At 45.3% G+C, this 26,234-nt stretch overlaps 1 protein-coding gene across 2 annotated transcripts in view; it reads right to left on the reverse strand.

The window, feature by feature from the left end:
- Positions 1-26,234, reverse strand: part of BLNK (B cell linker) — a 78,995-nt gene that overhangs the window by 13,915 nt on the left and 38,846 nt on the right. Inside the window, exons 5-10 of one of the 2 annotated variants that reach the window (XM_069568177.1) lie at positions 22,614-22,676; positions 22,282-22,438; positions 19,164-19,327; positions 13,974-14,055; positions 12,732-12,803; positions 1,480-1,552 (exon numbers count right to left, since the gene is read on the reverse strand). In XM_069568177.1, the coding sequence (XP_069424278.1) occupies positions 1,480-1,552; positions 12,732-12,803; positions 13,974-14,055; positions 19,164-19,327; positions 22,282-22,438; positions 22,614-22,676 (611 nt within the window). The remainder of the gene's footprint in view (positions 1-1,479; positions 1,553-12,731; positions 12,804-13,973; positions 14,056-19,163; positions 19,328-22,281; positions 22,439-22,613; positions 22,677-26,234) is intronic. The other variant, XM_069568178.1, reaches the window with a different exon arrangement.

The following is a 26,234-nucleotide window of genomic DNA, read 5'->3' on the forward strand; positions in this document are numbered from 1 at the left end:
GGTGAAGACGTGAGGGTGGCCAAGCAGGTGTGTTTGGCAGCCAGCGCCTCCCCATGCCAGTGGCCCTCTAGCCTCTGGTGACTCCTCTCTACTGGACATCTGCCTAGAATTTCACTCCAAACAGATAAACCCAAGACAAATGACATGTTTGAAAACCACTGCGACCTCTGGTCCTGAGGGTTCTTGCATGAGCTAACATACCAGTTTGTCTTAGTTCAGTAGAGACTGGACTCTAATGTTGTGCAATGTACTTAGTTGCTCAGTCATTTCCGAGTCTTTGTGACCCCATGGACTATAGCTTGCCAGGCTCACCTGTCCGTGGGGATTCTCCAGGCAAGAATACTGGAGTGGGTTGCCATTCCCTCCTCCAGGGGATCATCCCAATCCAGGGATCAAACTCAGGTCTGCATTACAGGCAGATTCTTTACCATCTGAGCCACAAGGGAAGCTAAGGCTTTATAATTGTCATCTGCATTCATTCTAAATACTGGCTTTCTATCTCTCACTTTGTTTCAGCAGAGAGCTGGATGATTGGGGGAAGGATACTAACAATTCCCAATTCCTGGTACTGGGTTAGACTATTCACATGTTATTTAAACCCCACACTGTCCTTTTTAAGTGGGTATTTTTATTACATTTTAGAGATTAGGAGACTAAGTAACTTGTCTGAAGTGATAAAACTAAGCCAAGAGAGAAGTGTGCACAGTTTTGCCTAATAAACCCCTGAAATTAAAAGCTTCTTTGCTTTACTCAAAGGCAGAATTAAGACTATAACCATGCAGGCCAGCCTTGGACACATTTAAGTGTGCTTTTAAAATAGCCTGTTGAGCCAATATGACATTACTGGGTCACTGTTTGTAGTATTAACACATTAGAGTACTCACCCAACAGTTTACAAAGTTCTTCTAAGTTCAGTGAGAAAGAATGACCCTCTCCTCTCCATTTTGAAAGGAACCTTAGCAGTGTTGCTTTGACTGAACACCCCGTACAAGCTGCTCTGTGTACTCATTTGTTTACAGATCACTAACTACTTGGAAGAGAAGCCAAGGAGTAGAAAGGAGGAATGAAACCTGCTTATGGGTCTTAAAATATTCAAGCTCTGGAGCTTCTGTTTTGCGGAGCACAAGCCACTGAGCTCAAGATTTAACTGACAGCTTATGGGAGGAAAGACCACTAGTTTTTGATGTCAGCAGGGGCACCCGAAGTCCAACTTGAAGCATGCCTTGGACATGGAGATGAGTAGGGCAGGAGGGTCATTGCACACTCCAGGAGCACACCTATTGTAATGTTAGGTGTGCCTGCATCTGAGCTTGGGCACGTGTGCTCTTCTGGATGGAAATAGCAGAAAGACACCTGCCTCTCTTGGGCTCCCAGATACTCAGGCAGGACTCCTTTGTGGATTCCAGGCAGGCAGCTCACAGCAGTGATAGAGACTAGTTACTTAAATCACAGAGTTGCTTCTCTGCAACAGGAACTTACCCAGCCCTGGGCAGTGGGGATGGTGCAGCAGGTAAAGAAGCTGACTTGGAGTCCCAGGCTCCACTCTTGCGACCTGCACAGACATATACACAGGTCAGTCTCTGGGCCTGATGGCACAGTGAGCTGGCCTTGCTGGCAGGCTCAAAAGACATGCACATTTTTTGTTACTTTCAGTTAAGCATATATAAGTAGTTACATTGAAGTTTGGGGGGAAAACCTATCACAGGCAAAGGTAATGAAATACTTTTTAAAATGCCAATTTATAAGCTCAGAACTGGGGTGTTAATTAGGAACTCCCATCCTAACATTGCTAAATGACCTCTCCTTGTCCTTATGGGACAAGTTAAGAACCTCTGATTCTATGGGCTCAGTGAGAGCTCACAAGGGTTCATATGGGAGGGGGCTCACACTTGCATCTATAATCACTGCACATATGTGCACACCAGAGATGCCCAGAGTCAGAGGGGCACAGACCCACCACTCCTGATCACACCTAGAGATACCAATCATTCCTAACTGTGCATACTTACACAGTACACACACCTCACCTCACATTTGGAGGACACTTATTCATTCATCTCTGTATTCTCAGGGCCTTTACCCATTGCACAAATAGACACATTGAGAGAAGCAGCAAGCTGTTATCGAAATCTCATCTTCTGAAGCCACAAAAGGGATCGAAAAGGCCTTGTCCACTGCGCCCACTTCCCTTCTCCCTACTTGACCATCATTATGAGAGTGGAAGGTGAGAGACTGGAAAGGGAGCAGGCCTGGAAGGGGAGAGGCATGAGCTAAGCCAGCCCCCTCAGCATCTCCTGGCTGCCTCCTCTCAAGCTGATATTCGCCTGCCTGGACCTTACTGCTCAGGGATATGAAGGCTCTCTATTGAATTAAGTTGAACTGAATGAATATTTTAATTAAGAACCTACGACATTTACAAGTTCACAGTTCCCAATGGACTTAAAGGGGATATGCTATAAATGTAGGTTGGACTTGCCCTCAGTCTGTATTATTTGAGTTTGCAAGATAAAGCACACATAAGCAAACGGTGAGGGGATAATCTATTACTAAGAATTATTGAGAGCCTGGTATGTGTAAAGCGCTTGGAAGTACTATGTTAGTTACTGTGGAAGAGCCGAGTAGGCCTCTGCCTTCTCAGAATTTACAAGGGAATACAAAGGCACCCCACACCACCTCATCAGACAGGGCCACCTATTCCAAACACAAAAAAGGGGGAAAAGCCTTGAAAAGTATTAAGTGCAGACGTCATAAAGTTCATTCTCATGTACTTCACTAGAGTCCTTCAGGCTCTCGCTCAGAGCCCATTGACTTTCTTTCTACACACAGTCCTTACAAAAGGGCTAATTTCCATCAGCTCTCACCAGCGGCATCTGCAAAAGGAGAGGCCGCTCCCATGTAACTCTTACTTAGTTGTAACCTGACCCTGACATGATTTTTTTTAAAACACTTTGAAAAAGAAGCTACACTTGAAATTTTTAACATTTCCCGTGTCAGTAAACTGCAATATCAACTGAATATGTAGTAGTATGAGTCCAACTGTGTTTCATTAGCTAGAGCATCAAGTTGATATTGCTCTTCAAATTCTCAATATTTAAGACTGACATTGTGAGTGGGAGGTGCTTTCTTTGTGAAATACCCTTGTCTTGACTACCTAAATTTCAAGGGACTGAAGCAACTTAGCACACACATGCATGAAGATGTAGAGAATTAACCAGATTCCCAGCTGGTGCTGTACTTGCATGCTAAGTTGCTTCAGTTGTGTCTGACTCTTTGCAACCCCATGGACTGTAGCCCTTTGTCCCATGGACAGAAGAGCCTGGCGGGCTACAGTCCATGGGGTTGCAGAGTCGGACATGACTTAGCAGCTGGGCAATCACTAAGCAAAGTAAAATTATTGCTGGAAAGGGGTTGAAAGTATTTGATGGTCAAAAGCATTGAGTAAAGTGAAAAGAGTGAGATGGAAAAGACCACACATTATATGACTCCATCTGTATGAATGTTCATAAAAGATAACTCTATAGCAAAAGAAAGCAGATCAGAATACCCAGGGCTGAGCATGGGAACATCATTGACCAAAAACGGGCATCAAGGCTCTTTTGGAGTTGGGGCGGACATGGTAAATTTCTAAAATGGATTGTAGTGTTGGTTACAAAACTGCAAATGTAATGATTTTTAAAAACCAATGAATTATACATGTAAAATGAATGAGTTTTATGACTTATGCTAGTTATAACTCATAAAGGATCTCAGTAAATATGAGTATTGCTATTTTCATCTTATCCTCTTGTTATCAACCACTTCAGTGTCTCTAGATGCTGGGCACTGGGCCAGGTACTTCACGTGTGTCACTTCTGAGCCTCCCATAGGATCAAGGGAGTAAACAGGGGCTCCCCTGTTGAGGGGAAGGTCCACTGCCGAAAACTAAGGTCATTCGTGTTGAAAGCCGAGGCTGGCCGTATCCTCTCCAGTCAAAATCTCATAATGTTCCCCTGGGGGCATGATTGGGCTGTCAGACTCACTTGCTGCTTCTCCCTGTTGTGGGGAAAGATTAGTGAAATAGAGGGGTGCTTTTGTGGATGCTCATGGGAGGATGGAAAATGACTCCTCCAAGGCCAGTGACCCTTCCTGTCACTCTGGCTGAAGTCAGACCCTTGGGCATGGCTCGGGAAGGACAACATCATATCCTCCTTACTGCCAGGATCCCCACTTCCTGGTAAAGCTGAATTCTTGGTTGGAAAACTCCAAGGCAGAAATGGGGGATGCAGCAGAAGGAGATGTGTCCAAAAGCATACTAACAAAAGAGAAAAATCAGCTCTGTTTAAATCACAGTGAGCAAAAAATTATGCTAATTTAAAATTTTTTATTTATTTATTTGGCTTCGCTAGGTCTTAGTTGCGCATGCAAGATCTTCAGTTGTGGCACGCGAAATCCCTAGTTGCAGCATGTGGGATCTAGTTCCCTGACCAAGGATCAAACCTAAGCCCCCTGCACTAGGAGGTCAGAGTCTTAGCCACTGGATCACAAGGGAAGTCCCTATGTTAATGTTTGATTTAACAGCACAAGCTTTGCATAAGCTGCTGGTTACTAAGTTTTCTTAACTGGGAAAACAATGTACCCTTAGTTTTTCCTTCTACCACATGTATTTTATACTGTTCATACTGTTCAAGGGGTTCTCAAGGCGAGGATGCTGAAGTGGTTTGCCATTCCCTTCTCCAGTTGGACCATGTTTTGTCAGAACTCTCCACCATGACCCATCCGTCTTGAGTGGCCCTACATGGCATCACTCACAGTTTCACTGAGTTAGACAAGAGTGAACATCGACATTTTAGGAATCAGTGAACTAAAATGGACTGGAATGGGCAAATTTAATTCAGATGACCATTATATATACTACTGTGTGCAAGAATGCCTTCATAGTCAACAAAAGAGTTGGAAATGCAGTACTTGAGTGCAATCTCAAAAGCAACAGAATGATCTCTCCTTGTTTCCAAGGCAGGCCATTCAATACCACAGTAATCCAAGTCTATGCCCCAACCAGTAGTGCTGAAGAAGCTGGAGTTGAACAGTTCTATGAAGACCTACAAGATCTTCCAGAACTAACACCCAAAAAAGATGTCTTTTTCATCATAGGGGACTGGAATGCAAAAGTAGGAAGTCAAGAGATACCTGGAGTAACAGGCAAATTTGGCCTTGCAGTACAGAATGAAGCAGGGCAAAGACTAACAGAGTTTTGTGAAGACAACTCACTGGTCATAGCAAACACCCTCTTCCAACAATACAAGAGAAGACTCTTCACATGGACATCACCAGATGGTCAATACCAAAATCAGATTTATTATATTCTTTGCAGCCAAAGATGGAGAAGCTCTATACAGTCAGCAAAAACAAGACCGGGAGCTGACTGTGGCTCAGATCATGAACTCCTTATTGCAAAATTCAGACTTAAATTGAAGAAAGTAGGGAAAACCACTAGACCATTCAGATATGACCAAAATAAAATCCCTAAAGATTATACAGTGGAAGTGACAAATAGACTCAAGGGATTAGAACTGATAGAGTGCCTGAAGATCTATGGACAGAGGTTCGTGACATTACACAGGCGGCAGGGATCAAGACTATCCCCAAGAAAAAGAAATGCAAAAACCACAGTGGTTTTCTGAGGAGGCCTTACAAATAGCTAAGAAAAGAAGAAAAGCTATAGGCAAAGGAGAAAAGGAAACATACACCCATTTGAATGCAGAGTTCCAAAGAACAGCAAGGAGAGATAAGAAAGCCTTCCTCATTGATCAATGCTAAGAAATGAGGGGAAACAATAGAATGGAAAGACTAGAGATCTCATCAAGAAAAGCAGAGATACCAAAGGAATATTTCATGCAAAGATGTGTGCAATAGAGGACAGAAATGGTATGGACCTAACAGAAGTAGAAGATATTAAGACAAAAGGTGACAAAAATACACAGAAGAGCTATTCAAAAAAGATCTTCATGACCCAGATAACCATGATGGTGTGATCACTCACCTAGAACCAGACATCCTGGAATGTGACGTCAAGTGGGCTTTAGGAAGCATCACTACAAACTAAGGTAGTGGAGGTGATGGAACACCAGTTGAGTTATTTCAGATCCTAAAAGATGATGCTGTGGAAGTGTGGCACTCAATATGCCGACAAATTTTGAACACTCAGCAGTGGCCACAGAACTGGAAAAGGTCAGTGTTCATTCTAATCCCAAAGAATGTTCAAACTACTGCACTGCACTCATCTCACACGCTAGCAAAGTAAGCTCAAAATTTTCCAAGCCAGGCTTCAACAGTACATGAACTGTGAATTTCCAGATGTTCAAGCTGGATTTAGAAAAGCCAAAGGAATCAGAGATCAAATTGCCAGCATCTGTTGGATCATCGAAAAAGCAAGAGAGTTCCAGAGAAAGATCTGCTTCTGCATTATTGATTATGCCAATGCCTTTGACTGTGGATCACAACAAACTGTGGAAAATTCTTCAAGAGATGGGAATACCAGACCACCTCACGTGCTTCTTGAGAAATCTGTATGCAGGTCAAGAAGCAACAGTTAGAACCAGACATGGAAGAATAGACTGGTTCCAAATTGGGAAAGGAGTACGTCAAGGCTGTATATTGCCACCCTGCTTATTTAACTTCTATGCAGGGTACATCATGCGAAATGCTGGACTGGAAGAAGCACAAGCTGGAATCAAGATTGCTGGGAGAAATATCAATAACCTCAGATATACAAATGACACCACCCTTATGGCAGAAAGTGAAGACAAACTAAAGAGCCTCTTGATGAAAGTGAAAGAGGAAAATGAAAAAACTGGCTTAAAACTCAACATTCAAAAAGCTAAGATCATGGCATCTGGTCCCATCACTTCATGGCAATGGAGAATGCCATGGCATGGGGAAACAATGGAAACAGTGAGAGACTTTATTTTGCGGGGGGGGGGGGGGGGGCTCCAAAATCACTGCAGATGGGGACTGCAGCCATGAAATTAAAAGACAATTGCTCTTTGGAAGAAAAGCTATGACGAACTTAGACAGCATATTAAAAAGCAGAGACATTATTTTGCCAACAAAGGTCTGTCTAGTCAAAGCTATGGTTTTTCCAGTAGTCATGTATGGATGTGAGAGTTGGACTATAAAGAAAGCTGAGCACTGGAAAATTGATGCTTTTGAATTGTGGTGTTGGAGAAGACTCTTGACAGTCCCTTGGACTGCAAGGAGATCCAACCAGTCAATCATAAAGGAAATCAGTCCTGAATGTTCATTGGAAGGACTGATGCTGAAGCTGAAACTCCAATACTTTGGCCACCTGACGTGAAGAACTGACTCTTTGGAAAAGACCCTGATGGTGGGAAATATTGAAGGCAGGAGGAGAAGGGGATGACAGAGGATGAGATGGTTGGATGGCATCACCGAGCTGACGGACATGGGTTTGAGCAAGCTCTGGGAGTTGGTGATGGACAGGGAGGCCTGGCATGCTGCAATTCATGGGATCGCAAAGAGTTGGACATGACTGAGCGACTGAACTAAATGGAACTGAACTGAGCAACTGAACTGAACCAAACTTAACATGTATTTTATGAATCATCCTTTATTCTGTTCTACATATGATGTTGCTAAATTTCCCTATTCTTAATAATCCAGTGTTGACATTGTAAGCCTTTGGGATTTAATCTCTTTTAGCTATTATAGACACCCTATATATATCGTTAGTGGGGCTTGCACACTAGCTGAAGCATCCTATACTCTCATGCACTGCTTGAATTCTGACAAAATACATAAAGACATTGTATTTAACAACTTCAGAACAATTTGGGCTACAGGTAAAATTCAACTTGCACACTAGCAAGGAATTGTAAATTCCAAAACTCTGCTCACTGCCCACCCCCCATTTTAGGAAATAAAGAAATAAGAATATTTTAAAATGCAGTTTTCTTAGAGGATGCTCAGAAATACATGCCTTGAGTACCATCTTCTGACAAAAGTACAGAATCAACCAGAGCTTGAACCACCTTCTAAATGCATTGCTGCTGCTGCTGCTGCTGCTAAGTCGCTTCAGTCGTGTCCGACTCTGTGTGACCCCAGAGATGGCAGCCCACCAGGCTCCTCCGTCCCTGGGATTCTCCAGGCAAGAACACTGGAGTGGGTTGCCATTTCCTTCTCCAATGCATGAAAGTGAAAGTGAAGTTGCTCAGTCGTGTCCGACTCTTAGTGACCCCATGGACTGCAGCCCACCAGGCTCCTCCATCCATGATATTTTCCAGGCAAGAGTACTGGAGTGGGGGTGCCACTGCCTTCTCCAGTCACAATGGGCGACTGTCTTTCAGTTTGTTTAGACCAGTGGTTCTGAACGGGGAGTGATTTTGTCTCCCTCCTCCAGGCAGTGACTGGAGACATCTTTGCCAATCACTGTTGAAGAAGGGGGTATACTGGCATCTAGTGGGCAGGGGCTAGAGATGCTGCTGAACAGCCCGCAATGCACAGCACAGCCCCCACAAGAATCACCTAGCGCCAACTGTGCTGAGGCTGGAAAAATGTGATTTAGAGTAAAACTTTATATGGAAAGAAAGGAACACTTCCCTGAGATGTGCACAGGCTGCTCTATCAGACTGGTCTTGAATTAAGGCAGGTTGAACAAATGATTCTGGACAATAATAATAATAGATCACAAAGAGCTTGTATTTTATGTATGACTCATATCTTTTTACTCATTTAATGCTCACAGTATCCTGAGGCATAGGTGCCATTTTCTCCTTAATTTTTTCAGTAGAGGAAACAGACAGGGGGATTACGTAGCTTGCTTGAAGGCTAGTACCTAGTGAGTGTCAGAGCCAAGACTTGGACCGTCTGGCTTTGGAGTCTGGGCTAAGTCCCACTACTGTGCTTCCCAGAATGGAACACTGAGAGAGAAAGCCTGTCTTTGCGCCTAATCCAGTGTGTGATCCTTGGCCAGCACCTTACTAGCCATCAAAGAGCCAAGAGCAACATTAACCAGAAACAAGTGTCAAGCTTCCCTTATAGCTCAGTTGGTAAAGAATCCGCCTGCAATGCAGGAGACTCCAGTTCAATTACTGGGTCGGGAAGATCCACTGGAGAAGGGATAGGCTACCCACTCCAGGATTCTGCAGTATGGGAGACTTGGGTTCGATCCCTGGGTTGGGAAGATCCCCTGGATAAGGGAAAGGTTACCCATTTAGTATTCTGGCCTAGAGAATTCCATGGACTGTATAGTCCCAGACACAACTGAGCGACTTTCACTTTTAAGTGTCACAGTGGGGTATTTTGATAGGGACACCTGAAAACTTAGCACTGTCATGATGCCTATAGGGTACTTTCTGAAGCCTTTAAAGGACAATGGTTCAATTATTCAAAGACATAGGCCAGGAGTCTGATTATTCATTTTACAAAAATCATCTCTGAAAACTATACTGTTTGCATACTCAGAAACTCCCTCTAAATGTTCAGGTTTGTTCCTTAAGTTAACTCACTTCCTTCTTCCTCCTGAACTTTCTTCTGTCTATATCCAACAGTCATTTAACCAAGAAATTATTTTCTTATTCAAGTTTGGTTTCTGCATCTGATGCCTCTAGTGATAAAATTTAGCTACATTAGATTAATGTAAAACTAGTGAATAGGAAATCTAGTGGGCTAATGCCTTCATAATGGGGCCATATAATTCCTTAAAGACAGTCAGATTTGGGGGGCTCAATTGCTCTCAATCAACTGACCCACCTACCATTTCAGCACCTGCTCTGAGCCAGGACCTGCCTAGGCCCTAGAAACACAAGTATGAGCAAGGCATGGAGCTGAGAGTCTCACAGGAAAGACAGAGATCTCAGGAAAGATAGGGGATAAATGGGAATTGCAGGGTACAATAGGCGTGCACACCGAGGGGATCTAGCCCACTGTGGTATCAGGAAAGGCCTCCTGTGTCAGCAATACTAAGGCAGTGTCTTCAAGGAGCTTGCAACATACTTAGGGAGATTAGACTGAGACCCAAAGCAATTGGAGAATAGGTGCGGGCTGAGTATAAGTGGGATGAGACTTATGGCAAAGAAAAGCTCTCTGAGGGAAAAAAAAAAATAGGGGGTTTCCAGGAGGGGAGACTTCAAGCTGGACTTTGAAGGATGTGTAGAATTTGGTGTCATAAAAGTGAGAACACAAACAAATGGCAGAAGGCAGGACCCATGACAAACAGGCTGATTGGAGTATCAGGTGTGTTTTAGGAAGAAAACGTCCATGTAAGGCAAGAAGAGCATTTTAAGATGTAAGCGCCAGAGAGAATTAAACTGTTGTTCTAAAGGAGTGCTTAAACCTTCATTTTTCTGTTTCAATGAAACATTTTCTATTCCAGTAATGATGGCGCTTCTGAGTTATCACAGGTCAGGAGTCTCTATTTCAGTTGGGAAGAAAGCAACCTCTCTATGATGTTTTAGGTTGGTGTGTTAACATTTGTTCCCAGGAATGAAGATGAGCTGGATAAGATGACTCTGACCACTACGCTGCCAGTATAAAGAGCTTGCGGGTTCTGAGGGTGAGGAGAAGTAAGAACTTGTGAAGAGGGTGAGCAATTGCACAGGAAATGAGTCTAGGAAAACATACTAAAAATACTCTTCTTTCATTTTCTCTCAAGGACCATGTCACTGAAAGCAGAGGTCGGTCTCCCAGTCTCTGTGTTGAGCCTTCAGGTCTGGGAGAGAAGGAAGTGTGTGTGTGTGTGTGTGTGTGTGTGTGTGTGTTGGGTGCACAGTTGGGGAGAGGATGAGGAGGAATGCTGTGGAGGAGGCTCTTACACATCTCTGTGCTGTGATAGGGTGAGGGGACACTTCTGAAATGTGGTGTTGGAGAAGACTCCTGAGAGTCCCTTGGACTGCAAGGAGATCCAACCAGTCCATTCTAAAGGAGATCAGCCCTGGGTGTTCTTTGGAAGGAATGATGCTAAAGCTGAAACTCCAGTACTTTGGCAACCTCGTGCGAAGAGTTGACTCATTGGAAAAGACTCCGATGCTGGGAGGGATTGGGGGCAAGAGGAAAAGGGGACGACAGAGGATGAGATGGCTGGATGGCATCACCGACTCCATGGATGTGAGTTGGAGTGAACTCCGGGAGATGGTGATGGACAGGGAGGCCTGGCGTGCTGTGATTCATGGGGTCACAAAGAGTCGGACACGACTGAGAGACTGAACTGAACTGAACTGATGGGCATTACTCAGCACTGTGGGTCTCAGTCTGGGAGTTGCCAGACCCTACAGAAGAAGGTCCCTTGGAGAAGGAAATGACAACCCAGTCCAGTATTCTTGCCTGGAAAATTCCATGACCAGAGGAGCCCGGTGGGCTACAGTTCATGAGGTCGCAAAAAGAGTTGGACATGACTGAGTGACTAAACAGCAGCAACAGGAGACGCTAGGAACCACTGAGAGTTCATGGTTTGGGTAGGGATGGCATGGTACAAACTGTGTAATGGGATGAAGCTAGCAACATTTGGAAGGGTCAGAAGCTCATCTCAGTGACTGAGGAAAGAGCCTAGAGGCGAGGATGTGCTTAGCGGACTCTGTTAAGACAGAAGGTATGAAGTGTTAAAGAAAGTCTGGTTAAGGTGGTGACAACTAATATAGAAGAGCTGCTGCCACTGCTGCTAAGTCGCTTCAGTCGTGTCCGACTCTGTGTGACCCCATAGACGGCAGCCCACCAGGCTCCCCCGTCCCTGGGATTCTCCAGGCAAGAACACTGGAGTGGGTTGCCATTGCCTTTTCCAATGCATGAAAGTGAAAAGTGAAAGTGAAGTTGCTCAGTCATGTCTGATTCTTCGTGACCTCATGGACTGCAGCCTACCAGGCTCCTCCATCCATGGGATTTTCCAGGCAAGAGTACTGGAGTGGGGTGCCATTGCCTTCTCCGAAATAGAAGAGCAAATTCAGGAAAAAAGCAATAGGATTGGGAAAGAGCACAAGCACGCTGAGACATGGAGCCCCGAGGCTGAGGTGTAAAGAGGAATAGGAATGCCCAAAGGGTAGGAGTGATGGATGCATTGAACTTGTGGTGGTGGGAAGGAAGGAGCGTTAAGTTTGGACACCAGAGGGTTATTAGCTTAGACCACCAAAGTGAATACAGGAGAATGGATACGCCCGAAAGAAGTGAAAAATAATGGTCTACTGAGCACCTACTGTATGCCAGGCACTTAAGAATTTCCCACTCACATTTTCAGAATTCTCCTGTCTCACGGCTTGGGCTGTTATCTCCATTTACAGATGAGAAAATGTGATGCTTGGAGAGGTGAAGTACAAACCCAGTGTGATACAGTTGAGAATGGGGAGCACTAGAATGCTTGGCTCAGAACCCAAGTTCTTAACCTGCACGATATTCTGCCAGAAGAGCAGAGGGCTGAGGCTGACCCGTGCAGGCATCCTCAGTCTGGGGAGGGGAAGAGGAGGAGAAACCAGTGAAGTGCCCAGAGAGGTCAGATGAAGACCAGGATGTGGCTGTTGGAGACGCAGGGACGTGGGGACGAGGGTCCCCCACACAGGTGCCACCACACAGTGGATGAACGCGAAAAGTCTCTGTTGCTACTTATGAAGACATTTGGAAATACAAGGGATTGTTTCATAATATTTGTTCTGAGTTGTTTATCTTATTTAGAGTGGATTGAAAGCCAAATCCCCAAATGTAATCATTTCACAATAAAAAAACAAAAACACCAAATCATGTGTATATCCTACCTGGAGCTGTCCCTGGAGGAGAGGCTGACTTTGAGGAGTTATTCGGCTTGACTGATCTATTTACAACAGGAGCTGAAACACACAATCATATATATATTAGGGTTATGTGTATATATTGTAGATACAGTCTACTGATGGAGATTTACACTTATGGAAAAATGCATGGTAGAAATAATGGTCTAGACTGGATAATTTCAAAAGAATGGGAGACACATTTAAGCCCACAAGCCATTAAAAGTAGTCTTTTCAGAAGAAAAAAAGAAACATTTTTCCAATGAATATGTTAATAATTAAAGTGAATACTTGCTTGGAATTTCATTTGCCAAACTGGGGGTTTCAGAGATGAAAGAGTTTGTTTTTCATCAGGGGAACATGTATTAAACTAACAAGTGGAGGGGCCAAATTAATAGCCCTGCCTTCCCTGCCACACATCATTTCTCTTGGATTTTGTAGGTTTGGGGTATGGGGGCATTTCATTTGTACTTGTTGTTTTGTGGTTATGGGTGAATTCAGGAATCCTGGAGGGCCTAGACGCTGTTGTTGATATTTAGGGCGTGAAGGAGAGGGCTGTGACGTGATGACACCGTAAAACCTGAGGACCGCTACTTCGGAGTCAGGTTTATTAGATGAATAGCGTTACTTGAAGAGGCAGCATTTATACAGGATTATATTCTCCATAGCGACTATGTCCAAAGTAATCCTGAGGGTACGTGGCATGGGGCTTTTAAAGATAATTTATTTGTAACTGCATTTGTTATTTCGTGAAGGACTTACAAATGAAATGTTTCTTGTGGGCCTGACGTAGCACTAAATTTTAAAGAATTAGAACACAGAGCATATTTTATTCTTTCATTTTCTCAGTCCTCTGCAGAAATTATTCCTGGTACAATATTTGTAAGGTTAGCCTGGTGGCTCATGACCTCATTAGTATTAAATTTTATGAGAAATCCATTCTTAGTGAAGAGCTAAAGAGAAGAACCTAGGTGCTTTTATAATTTGAGAAGACAGTATTAAATCACGGAAGAGGATGGAGAAAGAAGAATCAAGGTTGAAAAACACAGTTATGGGTTGCTCACTATGCTCTCTGATGGACCAGCCACTCAACCAAAGAAGGCAAATGCTGTGGCCGTGGAGCAGAGGGGTCTCAGCAGCATCATGTCTGAGCCCTTTGGGACTTGTGAGCAAATAATGCCCCAGTCAACTGGTAGAAGTTTTCAGGTCCTTAAAACTGCAAACTCTTGCCTTTTTCAGATGGGACTGAACTGTCTTCTGTGGGATGAATATAGTTTTCATCTTCATCTTCCACAGGGACCACATAATCAGCCTAAAAGAAATACAGAAATGCTGTACATTTGCAGTTTATTGGATAAGAAAGAGTGATATTAAGAAATTTTTCATAATCCATATACCATTAAACGTTATGATGTAAAGTGATTTGGTTACTTCTAGTATATTCACAGAGTGCAACCATCACAATTATCTTTAGAACATTGTCATCACCCCCAAAAGGAACCCTGTGCCCACTAGTCACTCCTAACCGCCCCCTCCCCTGACCCAGTCAACCATGAACCTTCTTTCTGTCTTTAAGAACTGCCCATTTGGGACATTTTATGTAAATAGAATCATACACTATTAAAATATGCAGTCTTTTGTGATTTCTTATGACAGTAATTTCAAGGATTAGCCATGTTGTACTACGTATCACTACTTCATTTCCTTTTATGGACAAATCATATTCCATTGTATGATTATACCCTATTTTACTTAATGTTTCTACTTTGGGGCTGTTATAAGTAATGATATGAACATTAATGTACAAATTTTGTGTAGATGGACATTTTTCTTGGGAATATACCTAAAGATGGAATTTATGGATCATATTGTAGCTCTATATTTAATAGTTTGAGTAACAGTTGTTTTCCAAAGTGGCTGCACTAATTTTTCATTACCACTAGCAATGTATAAGGGTTCCAATTACTCCACATATTCATCAGTACTTGTTATTGTCTTCTTTTTTATTATAAGCATCCTTGTAGGTATGAAGTGGTATCTAACTATAATTTTGATTTGCATTTCCCTGATGGTTAATGACATTAAGCATCTTTTTGTCTGCTTATTGGCCATTTATATATATTCTTCAGAGAAAAATCTATTCCATCCCTTTGTCCACTTTTAATCTGGTTGTTTATCCTTTTTATCTTTAGATGATTAAAGTTCTTTAAATGTTCTAGATATAAATTTTTATAGATATATAATTTGCAAAAAAATTCTCTCATTCTATAGGTTGTCCTTTACTTTCTTTGTGGCATCATTTACAGCACAAAATTTTACATTTTAAAGTACATTTTATCTATTTTTCTTTTGTTTTATGTAAGAAACCATTGCCTATTCCAAGGTCATAAAGATTTATACCTATGTTTTCTTCCAAGAATTTTATAGTTTTATTAATAGCTCTTATACTCGGTCCTATGATCCATTTTTATCTAATTTTTTAAGATATGATGTGAGATAGGAGCTCAATTTCATTCTTTTGAAAACAGTGGATGGCTTTATTTTGGGGGGCTTCAAAATCACTGCAGATGGTGATTGCAACCGTGAAATTAAAAGACGTTTACTCCTTGGAAGGAAAATTATGACCAACCTAGACAGCATATTGAAAAGCAGAGACATTACTTTGCCAACAAAGGTCCGTCTAGTCAAGGCTGTGATTTTTCCACTGGTCATATATGAATGTGAGAGTTGGACTACAAAGAAATCTGAGCGCCAAAGAATTGATGCTTTTGAACTGTGGTGTTGGAGAAGACTCTTGAGAGTCCGCTGGACTTCAAGGAGATATAACCAGTCCATCCTAAAGGAAATCAGTCCTGAATATTCATTGGAAGGACTGATGCTGAAGCTGAAATTCCAATACTTTGGCCACCTGATGTGAAGAGCTGACACATTTGAAAAGACCCTGATGGTGGGAAAGATTGAGGGCAGGAGGAGAAGGGGACGACAGAGGATGAGATGGTTGGATGGCATCACTGACTCAATGGACGTGGGTTTGGGTGGACTCTGGGAGCTGGTGGTGGACAGGGAGGCCTGGTGTGCTGCGGTTCATGGGGTCACAAAGAGTCGGACACAACTGAGCGACTGAACTGAACTGAACCGATACAGTTATCTTAGAACTATTTGTGTAAAAGAGTGATTTTTCCTATTAAATTGTCTTGGCACCTTTGCCAATAATCAATTGACCATAAATATGGGGAGGGAGTGATTTTGTAAGAGTTATTAAATGTCCACTTGAGTTTCTTCCTTAATACATTTCATGTGAAAATTTAACAGCTTCACATACATTATTTCACTGAATTCTTTCAATAATACCTACCTATTAAGTTAGGTATTTTTAAAAATCCTTATAAATAAAGGATAAGGAATTTGAGATGAGGAATTTGAGAAAAGTTGAGTAATCTGTCCAAGGTCAAATAAAATCACAAAACTGATACCTTGCAAGGACAGGTCCTGGGTCTGTGCTCTGGGCACCAGTGAAGCCCTGGAACATTTGTGTTGAATGAAGGGCTGGTCTTTTGTCAGCGGATGCTGGAGAGGTAGTCCAGGAAGGCCATGTAGCACCTGGGCTCTAGCATCTCATGATCTGGGTCCAAATGCTGGCTCTAGCATATAGCTCTTTGACCTTGGACAAGTTCTTCAACCCCTCGTCACCTCATCTGTACCATTTCCTCCTCTGTAATGGGGGTGATACTAGCATGCACTTCATAGGGTTGCTCTGAGGGTGTGATGAGATAATACACACAAAGGGCTCAGATCACCAGCCGATACACAGTGCTTGTCAAGTGCTAGACCCTCCTGTCATTACAGGGCAGTTGCTCCTCCACCCCTCGCCCCAACTCTCTGCTCAGCCTGTAACCCATATTTTGCCTGTAACCTGTATGGCAGAGCTACACACTTTTATTTGTGCTTGTATTTGACTTCTTCTTTTCCTATCTAATGTCTTGGCCAGACCTTAATGCTGTCTTCTATTTCTTTTTTAACTCTTCCTCATCTTGATTGTCCATCTCCTCATTCCAGAATGTATCTCCTCCAGTCGTCCCCTTTCCCCGCTGGTTCAGACTTGCCTGAGCCACCACCAAAAAGCTGTTATTAGCAAAACTCGGCCTATCCCCACTGGGGTCCACCTGCAGTTATTCACAGAAATGGAGAGCCTCACGTAACTCACAGTCTTCATTTGTATTCTGTGTCTGAGTTGGTATCTTCCTATAGACCCTCTGAATGCTGGAAGAATTCACAGTGAGACCCTAACCGATGGTCTCCCTACCGTGTCCCATGCTCAGATTCTCCTTGCCACCTGTTCACACCCTGAAAGGGCATCATCCCCTCGGACTGACAGACAGACTGAGGATTGACAAACCAAATTCATTCTCAGTCTGCTGACCTCCTGACTTAAACTGTCCCTGGAGAGGGGGGTCATAAGCTCAAGTGCTTACAGGCAGGCACAGAATAGCAACTGGGAGTGTGCAGAGTCAGGCTGTGTCCACGCCTTCTGTCAGTGGTGAAGATGATGACAAACGGAAACAGGGGCCGGGGATTCTCAGCTGAGCTGGAAGGGTGCCATGAGGCTCAGCTGCTTCGAGGCCATGACTGGCCATGTGTTGACAGGCCCTTGGTTTTCAGGAGAAACTAGAAAAGTAGATTTTATAAAGAATCTAGAATATGGTAGAAAGGAATCCAGTTTATGCAATACATAGAATGTTTCTTTGTGTGAGACACTGAATTAAGTATTTATATTCCTTTCTTAAATCTTTAAAGGAACCTGAAGAGATGAAAAGATGAGACTCAGAGAGATTATCTGATACCTGCTGCTGCTGCTGCTGCTGCTAAGTCGCTTCAGTCATGTCCAACTCTGTGCGACCCCATAGACAGCAGCCCACTGGCTCCTCCGTCCCTGGGATTCTCCAGGCAAGAATACTGGAGTGGGTTGCCATTTCCTTCTCCAATGCATGAAAGTGAAAGTGAAGTCGCTCAGTCGTGTCCAACCCTCAGCGACCCCATGGACTGTAGCCTTCCAGGCTCCTCCATCCATGGAATTTTCCAGGCAAGAGTACTGGAGTGGGTTGCCATTGCCTTCTCCATCTGATACCTAAAGTCACACAACTAGTAAGTGTGAAGTGGGAATTTGGGCCTGGATGCTGCCTCTATTTTATTTTAAAAGTCTCTCTTTTATGTCTCCTGTTGGGCTACAAATTATACTAAGGTGGAAAAGAAGGTCATTTCACAGCATGTTTGTAAGCTATAGGTTTTATCACCTATAGGCATTTAGAAACAGTTGCTTCTTCAAGAAGCTGCGGTACCATTATGTCTGGTGATGGTTAAGAGTTGCCTTTAATGTTGTTTTCTTTCTTAGCCTGTTGCACTTGTGTATTCAGTCGCTCAGTCATGTACGACTCTTTGCGACCTCATGGACTGTAGCCCGCTAGGCTCCTCTGTCCATGGGATTTCCCAGGCAAGAATCCGGGAGCGAGTTGCCATTTCCTACTCCAGGGGATCTTCCTGACCCAGGGATCAGACCCACATCTCTTGCATTGGCAGGCAAATTCTTTACCACTGAGCCACCTGGGAAGCCCATTGCACTTGTACAACTGTTCTAAAGGCTAAGTTTGAGGGCTTGTCTTTGACTTTCTTTAAATGCAGTACTTCTGGGAGCCATAACGTATTAGGCTTTATCAGCCATTCTTACAATAGTCCGAATAAGTTCACCCATTCATTTTTTAAAATTTCACAGGGAATAAGACATGAAAAATTTAGGTGCTGGCAGAAGGGATATTGGTAAGATAAACCTAGAAATGGGCCCCAGACAGTTGGCAAAGGAGGTTCCTGGATACCTGGGGCTGGGGAGAGAGAGAGAGAAGCAAGAGATGCCGAAGGAAGTGCGGGGTCAGTTCTTCCATGGGTTGTGCAGGGTCTCCATACAGACAGGGGGTCTCCAGTATACATCCTGTTGCACCCCTCTGCAGCTTAGAGGATCAGAGAGAAAAGAAAGTGGGGGAAAGAACATGAGGCAGGACAGGGAGAGAAGCATGGGAGGATAAAGGTGGGGAAGTATCTTATGGAGGAATAAGAGATTTGCAGGAAACGGAGGGATAAGAAAGAGGAAATAGTGAGAGGGGCACAAATCCAGGTTGGATATTACATCATATACCTGATTAGTACATGATAGTGCTTAAATTAGGCCATACGTGACATTTTAAGAGAAAACATCCTTTCAGCAGGACAGTGGAGAGTTTCGGGGCAGGTGGTTAGGGCCGGTCAGAGACCCAAGCCTGGAGGAAGAAAGACACATCTGAGGCTACACTGTCCTGCCCCTCCCCTCATCTGGCCCCTGCGTCCAGCCTTCCCCGTGGTCTGGGCAGCCTTCCCCGGACAGATTTACTTTACCTCATCCTCAAGGAGCTCTTTGGGTTTGGGTGGGACTTGAGGTTTATGCAGTGAAGTGTTGGCTGGCAGAGAGGTGGCCAGTCTCACTTTTGCCGAAGGCCAGTTGGGTTTACTGGGAAGAGTCTTGCTGAAGGGTGGAGACTGCCTCTGGCTTGATCGGTTGTCTTGAGAGGAACAGCAAGAACAACAAAACAAGATGAAAGGGTTCTGGATCATTTCTTGGGCAGAAGCCACCGAGTTCTAGAAAGTAGAAAACTACCAGCATCCATGTAGCCAACATGCTCTTGACTGGGGCATTCCTTTAAAGAGTATGACAGGCAACAATTTCAACAACCCATTGACCTACATTATAAAAACCAGAACAGTATCCTCCCAGGGAGCCATGAAACCCACAGACCCAGGAGAGCTGATAGTCCAAGCATGCGGCTAAATAGAGCAGATGGTGACCTTGGCAGTGTCGGGGGCTAAGGGGAGCAGTAATCCTCAGTGGGTTCACTTTGCTCCCTGAAGCCTTAAGTGTGATGATTCTCAATCCTGCTTACACATAGGAGCCACCTGTGAAAGTGAATGTGTTAGTTGCTAAGTCATGTCTGACTCTTTGTAACTCCATGGACTCTACCCGCCAGGCTCCTCCATCCATAGAATTTTTCCAGACAAGAATACTGGAGTGGATTGCCATTTCCTTCTCCGGGGGACCTTCCTGAAACAGGAATCCAACCTGGGTCTCCCACATTGCAGGCAGACTCTTTACCATATGAGCTACAAGGGAAGCCCCTAGGAACCACCTAGGAGCTTTAAAAAAAAATGCCAAGGCCCCACCCCAAACATGCAGTTTAAAACTTCTAGGGAAGGACCTTTCATTATAGGTTTAAAAAGTTCCCCAGGTTATTCTAAGGTATATGCAGGGTTGCAACTACTCATCTGGTAAAACTACACATTCCTCCCCTCAATGGTTTCCTTGAATGGGGTGGGGTGGGGGGAGTTGTGAATCCCCTGGTCCAGGGCCATCCTCAGCAACTGTTGCGGAAGGAGTCCAGTCTCTGAAGTCGAGGGCCCTGGGTTCAGTCCCCTGCTCTCCACCCACCAGCTGCCCTCCTTTGGGCCTCTTCTTCTTTATGTCACCTCTCTGGGACTCACATTCCTCATTTTAAAGATGAAGGTGGCTAACTATCCACTACAGAGAGTTATTGTAGGGGTTAGGAAGAAAACAACAAAGGCAGGGGGAACGTCGTGTCTGACAGACAATGCCTAGTAAAGAGAACTAACCTTACCTGCGTCATGTGATGGAGGGCTTAGGCAACAGGGGTCTACCCGGTTGATCTGTGAGTGCAGATTCTGGCTGATCCATTGTGAGAAAATCTTAGCATGGGAATAACCTGGTGGGTTCCCCATCCTGGAACAGCACAGGTGCCTACACTGGCTCCCTGCTTCCTCTGGCCCTGGCTCAATGCTGCAGCCCCTGCCTCTGCCTGTCCTGCTCTGCTCTTGTCCTGGGGCCTGGTCCAGCTCTCAGCCCATGCTTCTGTATCGCTGAAGTTGTGTGGTTCACTTCACATTGGGTGCCTCCCAGGAGCCTCTTTCCGGTAGTGTAGCTGTGTTAAGGCACCAAGGCATCTACTCTGCTGTGCCTGTGACAGTTTTTATAGCTTTATTGGCAGCTCCTGGAGTTTACTGAGATTTCTTAACATAAGATTTAAGCCCAGCAGAAGTAGCAAAGCACAGAAAACAGGCTCTGAAGAGTATGACCTGGAATGAGCTGCTTGTGTGTGCGCATGCTCAGTCACGTCCATCTCTTTACAACCCCACGGACTGACTGTAGCCTGCCAGGCTCCTCTGTCCATGAGATTCTCCAGGCAAGAAAACTGGAGTGGGTTGCCATTTCCTCCTCCAGGGGATCGTCCCAACCCAGGGATCGAACTTACCCCTTGTGTCTTGTGCATTGGCAGGCAGATTCTTTACCACTAACGTCACCTGGGAAGCCCATAGGAGCTGCTTAATCTGCCCGTCTCCCCACCCCCAGCTTGAATGGTTGTCTCCTGGTCTGTAAAACGGGCCTGGTGCAGCTCCTTCCTTCCTGAGGTTGTTGCGATGACTGAAGGAGGTCACAAATTGCGTGGTGGTGTGTGGAGCAGAGTGATGAAGAGCTAAGACTGGAGGCTGAGTGGCCCAGCTTGCGTGCCAGTTCTGCCACTTATAAAACCTTGGCCCAGTGAATTCCCTCTTCCGAGCATCTCCTTTTTCCTTTGTGATCATCAAGAAGGTGAAAGCAAAGCGCTAAGTTGTGAACTGTAAAAAGTCTGGGAGTGCGTCTGTCTTGCTAGCTGCTGAGCACAGCCCTGGCACACAGCAGGTGCTCAGTAAGTGAATCGTTGCACAAAGCAAGGGACAGGACCTGGCACCCACAAGGAGGCAGTTAACTACAAGGACCCCTTCACTCCCAGGGGTGCCAGGGTGAGCACCACAGACACAAGCCCTTCCTCGCCTTTGTTGAACTTTAGTCACTTGTTAGAATGGAACACAGACTTCTTGGAGGGGCATTAAAAGCTACACTCAGGCCTGGAGACCGCACCTAAGCCGCGTCCATTTAATTCGTGAGCCTCATTCTCCGCCTAGAGCTCTTTACTGCTCCCCCCTCCCCACAGTTAAGAGTCTGGAGTCTAGATTCAGAGCGTCTGCACAGCCTGCCGATGTGGGGGCGGGGTGAGAGAGGAAGGAGGGGCCTTAGCAAACACAGATCCTCGCAGCTCTCCTTGTCCTGTACAGTCATCTCAAGAGAAATGTCAGAAGCTTGAGTGTAGGAAGCTGGAGGAGAAGCAGCGACTAATCTCAGGATTGCTTTCTCTGGGGACTACAGGAAATGAGGTGGGGTGGGGTTGGGAGCCACGTAGCGTGTGGTCGCTTTATCTTTTGCCTGCTTCCAACATTCCCAGTTTGCAAAGGTTACCCTCTCCTTCCCCAAAGGGCAAGCTTTCCAGCAGGGGGCTCCAGTGCCTGTGAGTGACCAGATGACCCACTTGGAGGTGGTGAGACCGGGAGCTGCCCGCCACCCTGCAACCCTGGCCCGACCCGCTCCCTGCTGCCCTGCAGGCGGAGTGCCCAAGGTCCGGCAGGGACTCACCTACGTACTCGCCCCTGGCGAAGGGCAGGGCGGGGTGAACTGTCCGTGTCTCCTGCTCCGCAGGGGGCGGCTCGTAGCTGTCGTCCCCGGCCTCCTCAGCTGGCAGCACGTACATCTCTGAGTCCGAGTGCTCATCTGGATTTTCATAGTCGCTGTCCTGCGAGTGCAGACACCACGCTCAGGGCCGCATGCATTCTTAGGGGGCCAGAGCTGCTCCCCCAGCAGAGGGGCGAGAAAGCGAGGCTGGGAGGGGCTGGCTAAGCAGGGTTAGGCAGCTGTTAGTGGCAACGCTGGGGTTGAAGCCAGGCCTTTTTGTTTCCAAAATGTATCACCTGGACTGTATCCTGGGGAAACGTGTGGGCATCTAACCCCGAGGGTGGCTGAATTCTGTGTGTCTGCAAAGAACAGCCAGAGGTAAAATATATCTCGAGAAGACAGAAAAAGGACCCAATAAAATAAAATAGCCAAATAGGTTTTATTAACCATAATGTTGATGGTTGAGGAAAATGTAAGTTTATTAAGAGAGGGTAAGAGGAAGCTCAGGAATACAGACACCTTTGAGGAGATGAGGTCTGTTTGTTTTAAACAAAGCTGGAAAGCTTCAGGGATGAGGACTTCAAACCGATTCAGTCCATTCTCTTTCTTTTTTGAAATCTTGAGGCACTTATGCCAACTAAGACTTTTATTATTATTACTATTTAAGTTTATTTTTTTGGCCAAACCACATGGTGTGCAGGATCTTTGTTCCCTGACCCGGGATTGAACCTATGCCCCCTGCAGGGGAAGCTCAGAGTCTTAACCACTGGACCACCAGAGAAATCCCTCTGTTTCTTTTTTTAATATGCATTTTTATTTAAGTCCATCTTGAAAATAAATTGACCCAGTCCAAAGTTCACACAGTTCACAAGGAGGAAGGTCTTCCCAGCTGCTCAGTTCCTCTCCCCTCAGGCAAATAGAGCTACTAGCTTCTTGTGCATTTTGTGTGATTTTTTTTTTCTGCATGCAGCACACACGTGTATTAACATACTCATGTGCAGGAAATCTTTGATTCAGGACTTAAGAGGTCCTCTGACCTCTGTGCCCACTGTTCCCACACACCGCCTGACACAATGCTTCATCCAAACACGATTTTCCACTGAATCGATGATGCACCTGCCTTTTGGTCTGACAATTGTGTAACATTAAAATGGATGTTGGGTTTCCCTCAGAGCTGAATCCTCAGGGCCCATGACGGGGCCAGCCCATGATAGGCGCCCAGGACGTTGGGAACAGGCAGAGGAGTCAATGAGTGAGCACTGCGCTTTCCTCCTCAGCTGGAAGGGAGATGGAGGGTAAGGGGTGGGAGAAGGAAAGAGAAAGGAGGCTGAAGAGAGCGTTTCCCAGGTGGCTGGAGGCGCCTGGGAGAGAGACGAAAAGGAGGAGAGAGCCCAGAGGAGGGTGCTTCTTCTTAACCCTGGCGTGGGGGAGACAGGAAGGGACACATGAGAAAACCACTGTAGGGAGATTTTCCAAAACCCTAGGTCAGAAATAGCAGATGGGAATGTAAAAATAGGCTGAATAAAATAATGATAATAGTGATTATTATTATAACCAACATTTGTATGCACTGCATACCTCACTGACCCCTCACCACAAGCATAGGAGATAGTATTTTTTTTATCCCGTTTTACAGTTGAGGAAACTGAGGCACAGAGGAGTTGAGTAATTCTGAGTTTGCAATCTGTGATCTGGGGAAATCAGTGATGATTCCCAGGCAGGGGGCCTGGGAGATAGAGTAGGAGTGAAAGGGTGAGCTGGAGGGGAGGCTTAAGAGGGCAAGACCCTGGCTTCCTAAGCCAGGGACCCTCTTTCCAGGCCAAGGACCTGATCACTGCTGTTGTGACATTCCAGGGTGATGTCAGTATGAATACTGAGAAACAGTTGCTTTAATAGACATTCAGAAAGTGAAAGAACCAGTGGGCAGCCAGATACATGTGCCTGAGCTGGGGATGGCGTGGGCATCCCACTTTGTTTCCGTTTTTTCTCGGAGCAGAGGTGGGCTTCACGGACTTAATTACCTGGAGGCCGAGGATTGGTGTGCATAATGGGGAGGGTTCTGGAGTCCTTGCCGCCCCTCCAGCAGAGCAGTCTGACTGAGAGGAACAGCTGGGCAGTGGTGGCAGAGAGAGTATAGGAAGAGAGACCTCATGTCAGCTGTTCCTAGCAGCCATCCTCCGACACAGGCCTGCCCACCAGCCTGTGCCCCCCAAGAAGACCGGACTGAGATGCAAATCTAGGACCCAGCACAGGACCTGCTACAGGGTAGGTGCCCACCCACCGTAATTGGAATGGATGCGTGCATTGATGCTGCCTGGGCTCTGAGGGGACTGAGGAGGAGGGAATGGCTGCTCAGAAGTCCTGAGCTGGCCCTTCATTTGGAAAGTCTCTTTGTGGGAGATGTACCACGAGCCTCTCCTACTTAAGCACCATAGAATGCATCAAATGCCTTCTCATCAAGAGAATTACAAGAGAATCTGTTCAAACTTCTGAGAGTTTTAAAGAATCCTCCCCCAACAAGTTATTCTAAATTATGACAAAATTCATTTGTTAATTCATTAATTCACTCAATACTTGAGGAAGTGCAATACTTTGGACAGTCTGATGGGAACTCTGAAGGAGGGACTGTGTTATCAGACAAAAATCTTGCCAAATTGACCATTCCTTCATTCATTTAATCAGAATTTATTCACCTACTCTGTACCAGCTTGACTCTGAGCATAGTCCCCGGCCTCACAGAGCTTATATGTTAGCAGGAGAGACCAACAACAAACAAATAATTAATAATAAATAAATAATCAGGTGGATGAAAATCTGTCCCTGGTGATGGCACTGAAGGGGGGTTCAGAGAAGGGTGCACAGGTCTGCATGGGTCGAATGTCATCAGTCCGGAGGCTTTATCGGCAAGTCTGGATTTCATTCCGTGTACAAAGGGAATCCAATAAGGATTGTGAATGACTGTGAGTGAATATTCAGTCAATTCGTGTTACAGCTGATGGGCTTTCCTGGAGTCTCAGTAGGTAAAAAAATCCACCTGCAAGGCAGGAGACCTGGGTTCGATCCCTGGGTCTGGAAGATCCCCCTGAGAAAGAGCTGGCAACCCACTCCAGTAATCTTGCCTGGCAAATCCCATGGAGAGGGTAGCCTGCTGGGCTACAGTCCAGAACAAGATAGCGACTGAACCACCACCATAGCTGGTACTTCCGTTTTGGTTGTTTGACTTGGGGACATAAGTCATCCCCTCCTCTTCAGGCTGATTTTATTTTATGTTTTTTAAGTCCCCAATGTGTGTACTTTTCATCCAGCGAGCGAGCTCAGTTTTCTTGGCTGCCTGGTCCAGCTTCTTCAACTTTGCTTCAGATGTGACTTGGTGGTGCTGCCAGCAGGGGGCGCAGCTGCAGCGCTTCTGAGGGATCAGTGCCTCCCTCAGAAGTTCCTCCCTCAGGAGCTCCATGTCTGAGTGACCCACAGAGAGGCCACCTCCTCCCTTCTTTATAAAAATCTTTTCTCTGCAGTTGGAAAGGGAAGAACTCCGGTCTCCTAATACTCTGAATAAAATCCAGGCGTGTGTAAACAGTGTGGAGCTGGGCTCAGGCTGAGTTCTGGGCACTGGACAGGAGTCCTGGGTTCTCATTCTACTGGCCCTTTGAGAGATTGAGACTGTTAGCAGGTCATTTTCATGCTCTTGGCCTCAGTTTCCACAGGGGATATGCGGTTGTATGGAGGCCCTCTGGGATCCCTTCCAGACATGAAGCTCACAGACTAGAGAAGACTAACTTTCTGCGGGAATATGATATATGAGGAATTATCATCGTGCCCAGGAGTTTTTAGGATGTCTTGTCTCTTGAAGAGTCAGCCCCAAAGAGCTCTATGGGCTGCAGAGCCGTCTAGAAGGGGTTCACAGTTAATTCCGACAG

Source organism: Ovis canadensis, chromosome 22 (genome assembly GCF_042477335.2).
Source record: "Ovis canadensis isolate MfBH-ARS-UI-01 breed Bighorn chromosome 22, ARS-UI_OviCan_v2, whole genome shotgun sequence".
Taxonomy (NCBI): Eukaryota; Metazoa; Chordata; class Mammalia; order Artiodactyla; family Bovidae; genus Ovis; species Ovis canadensis.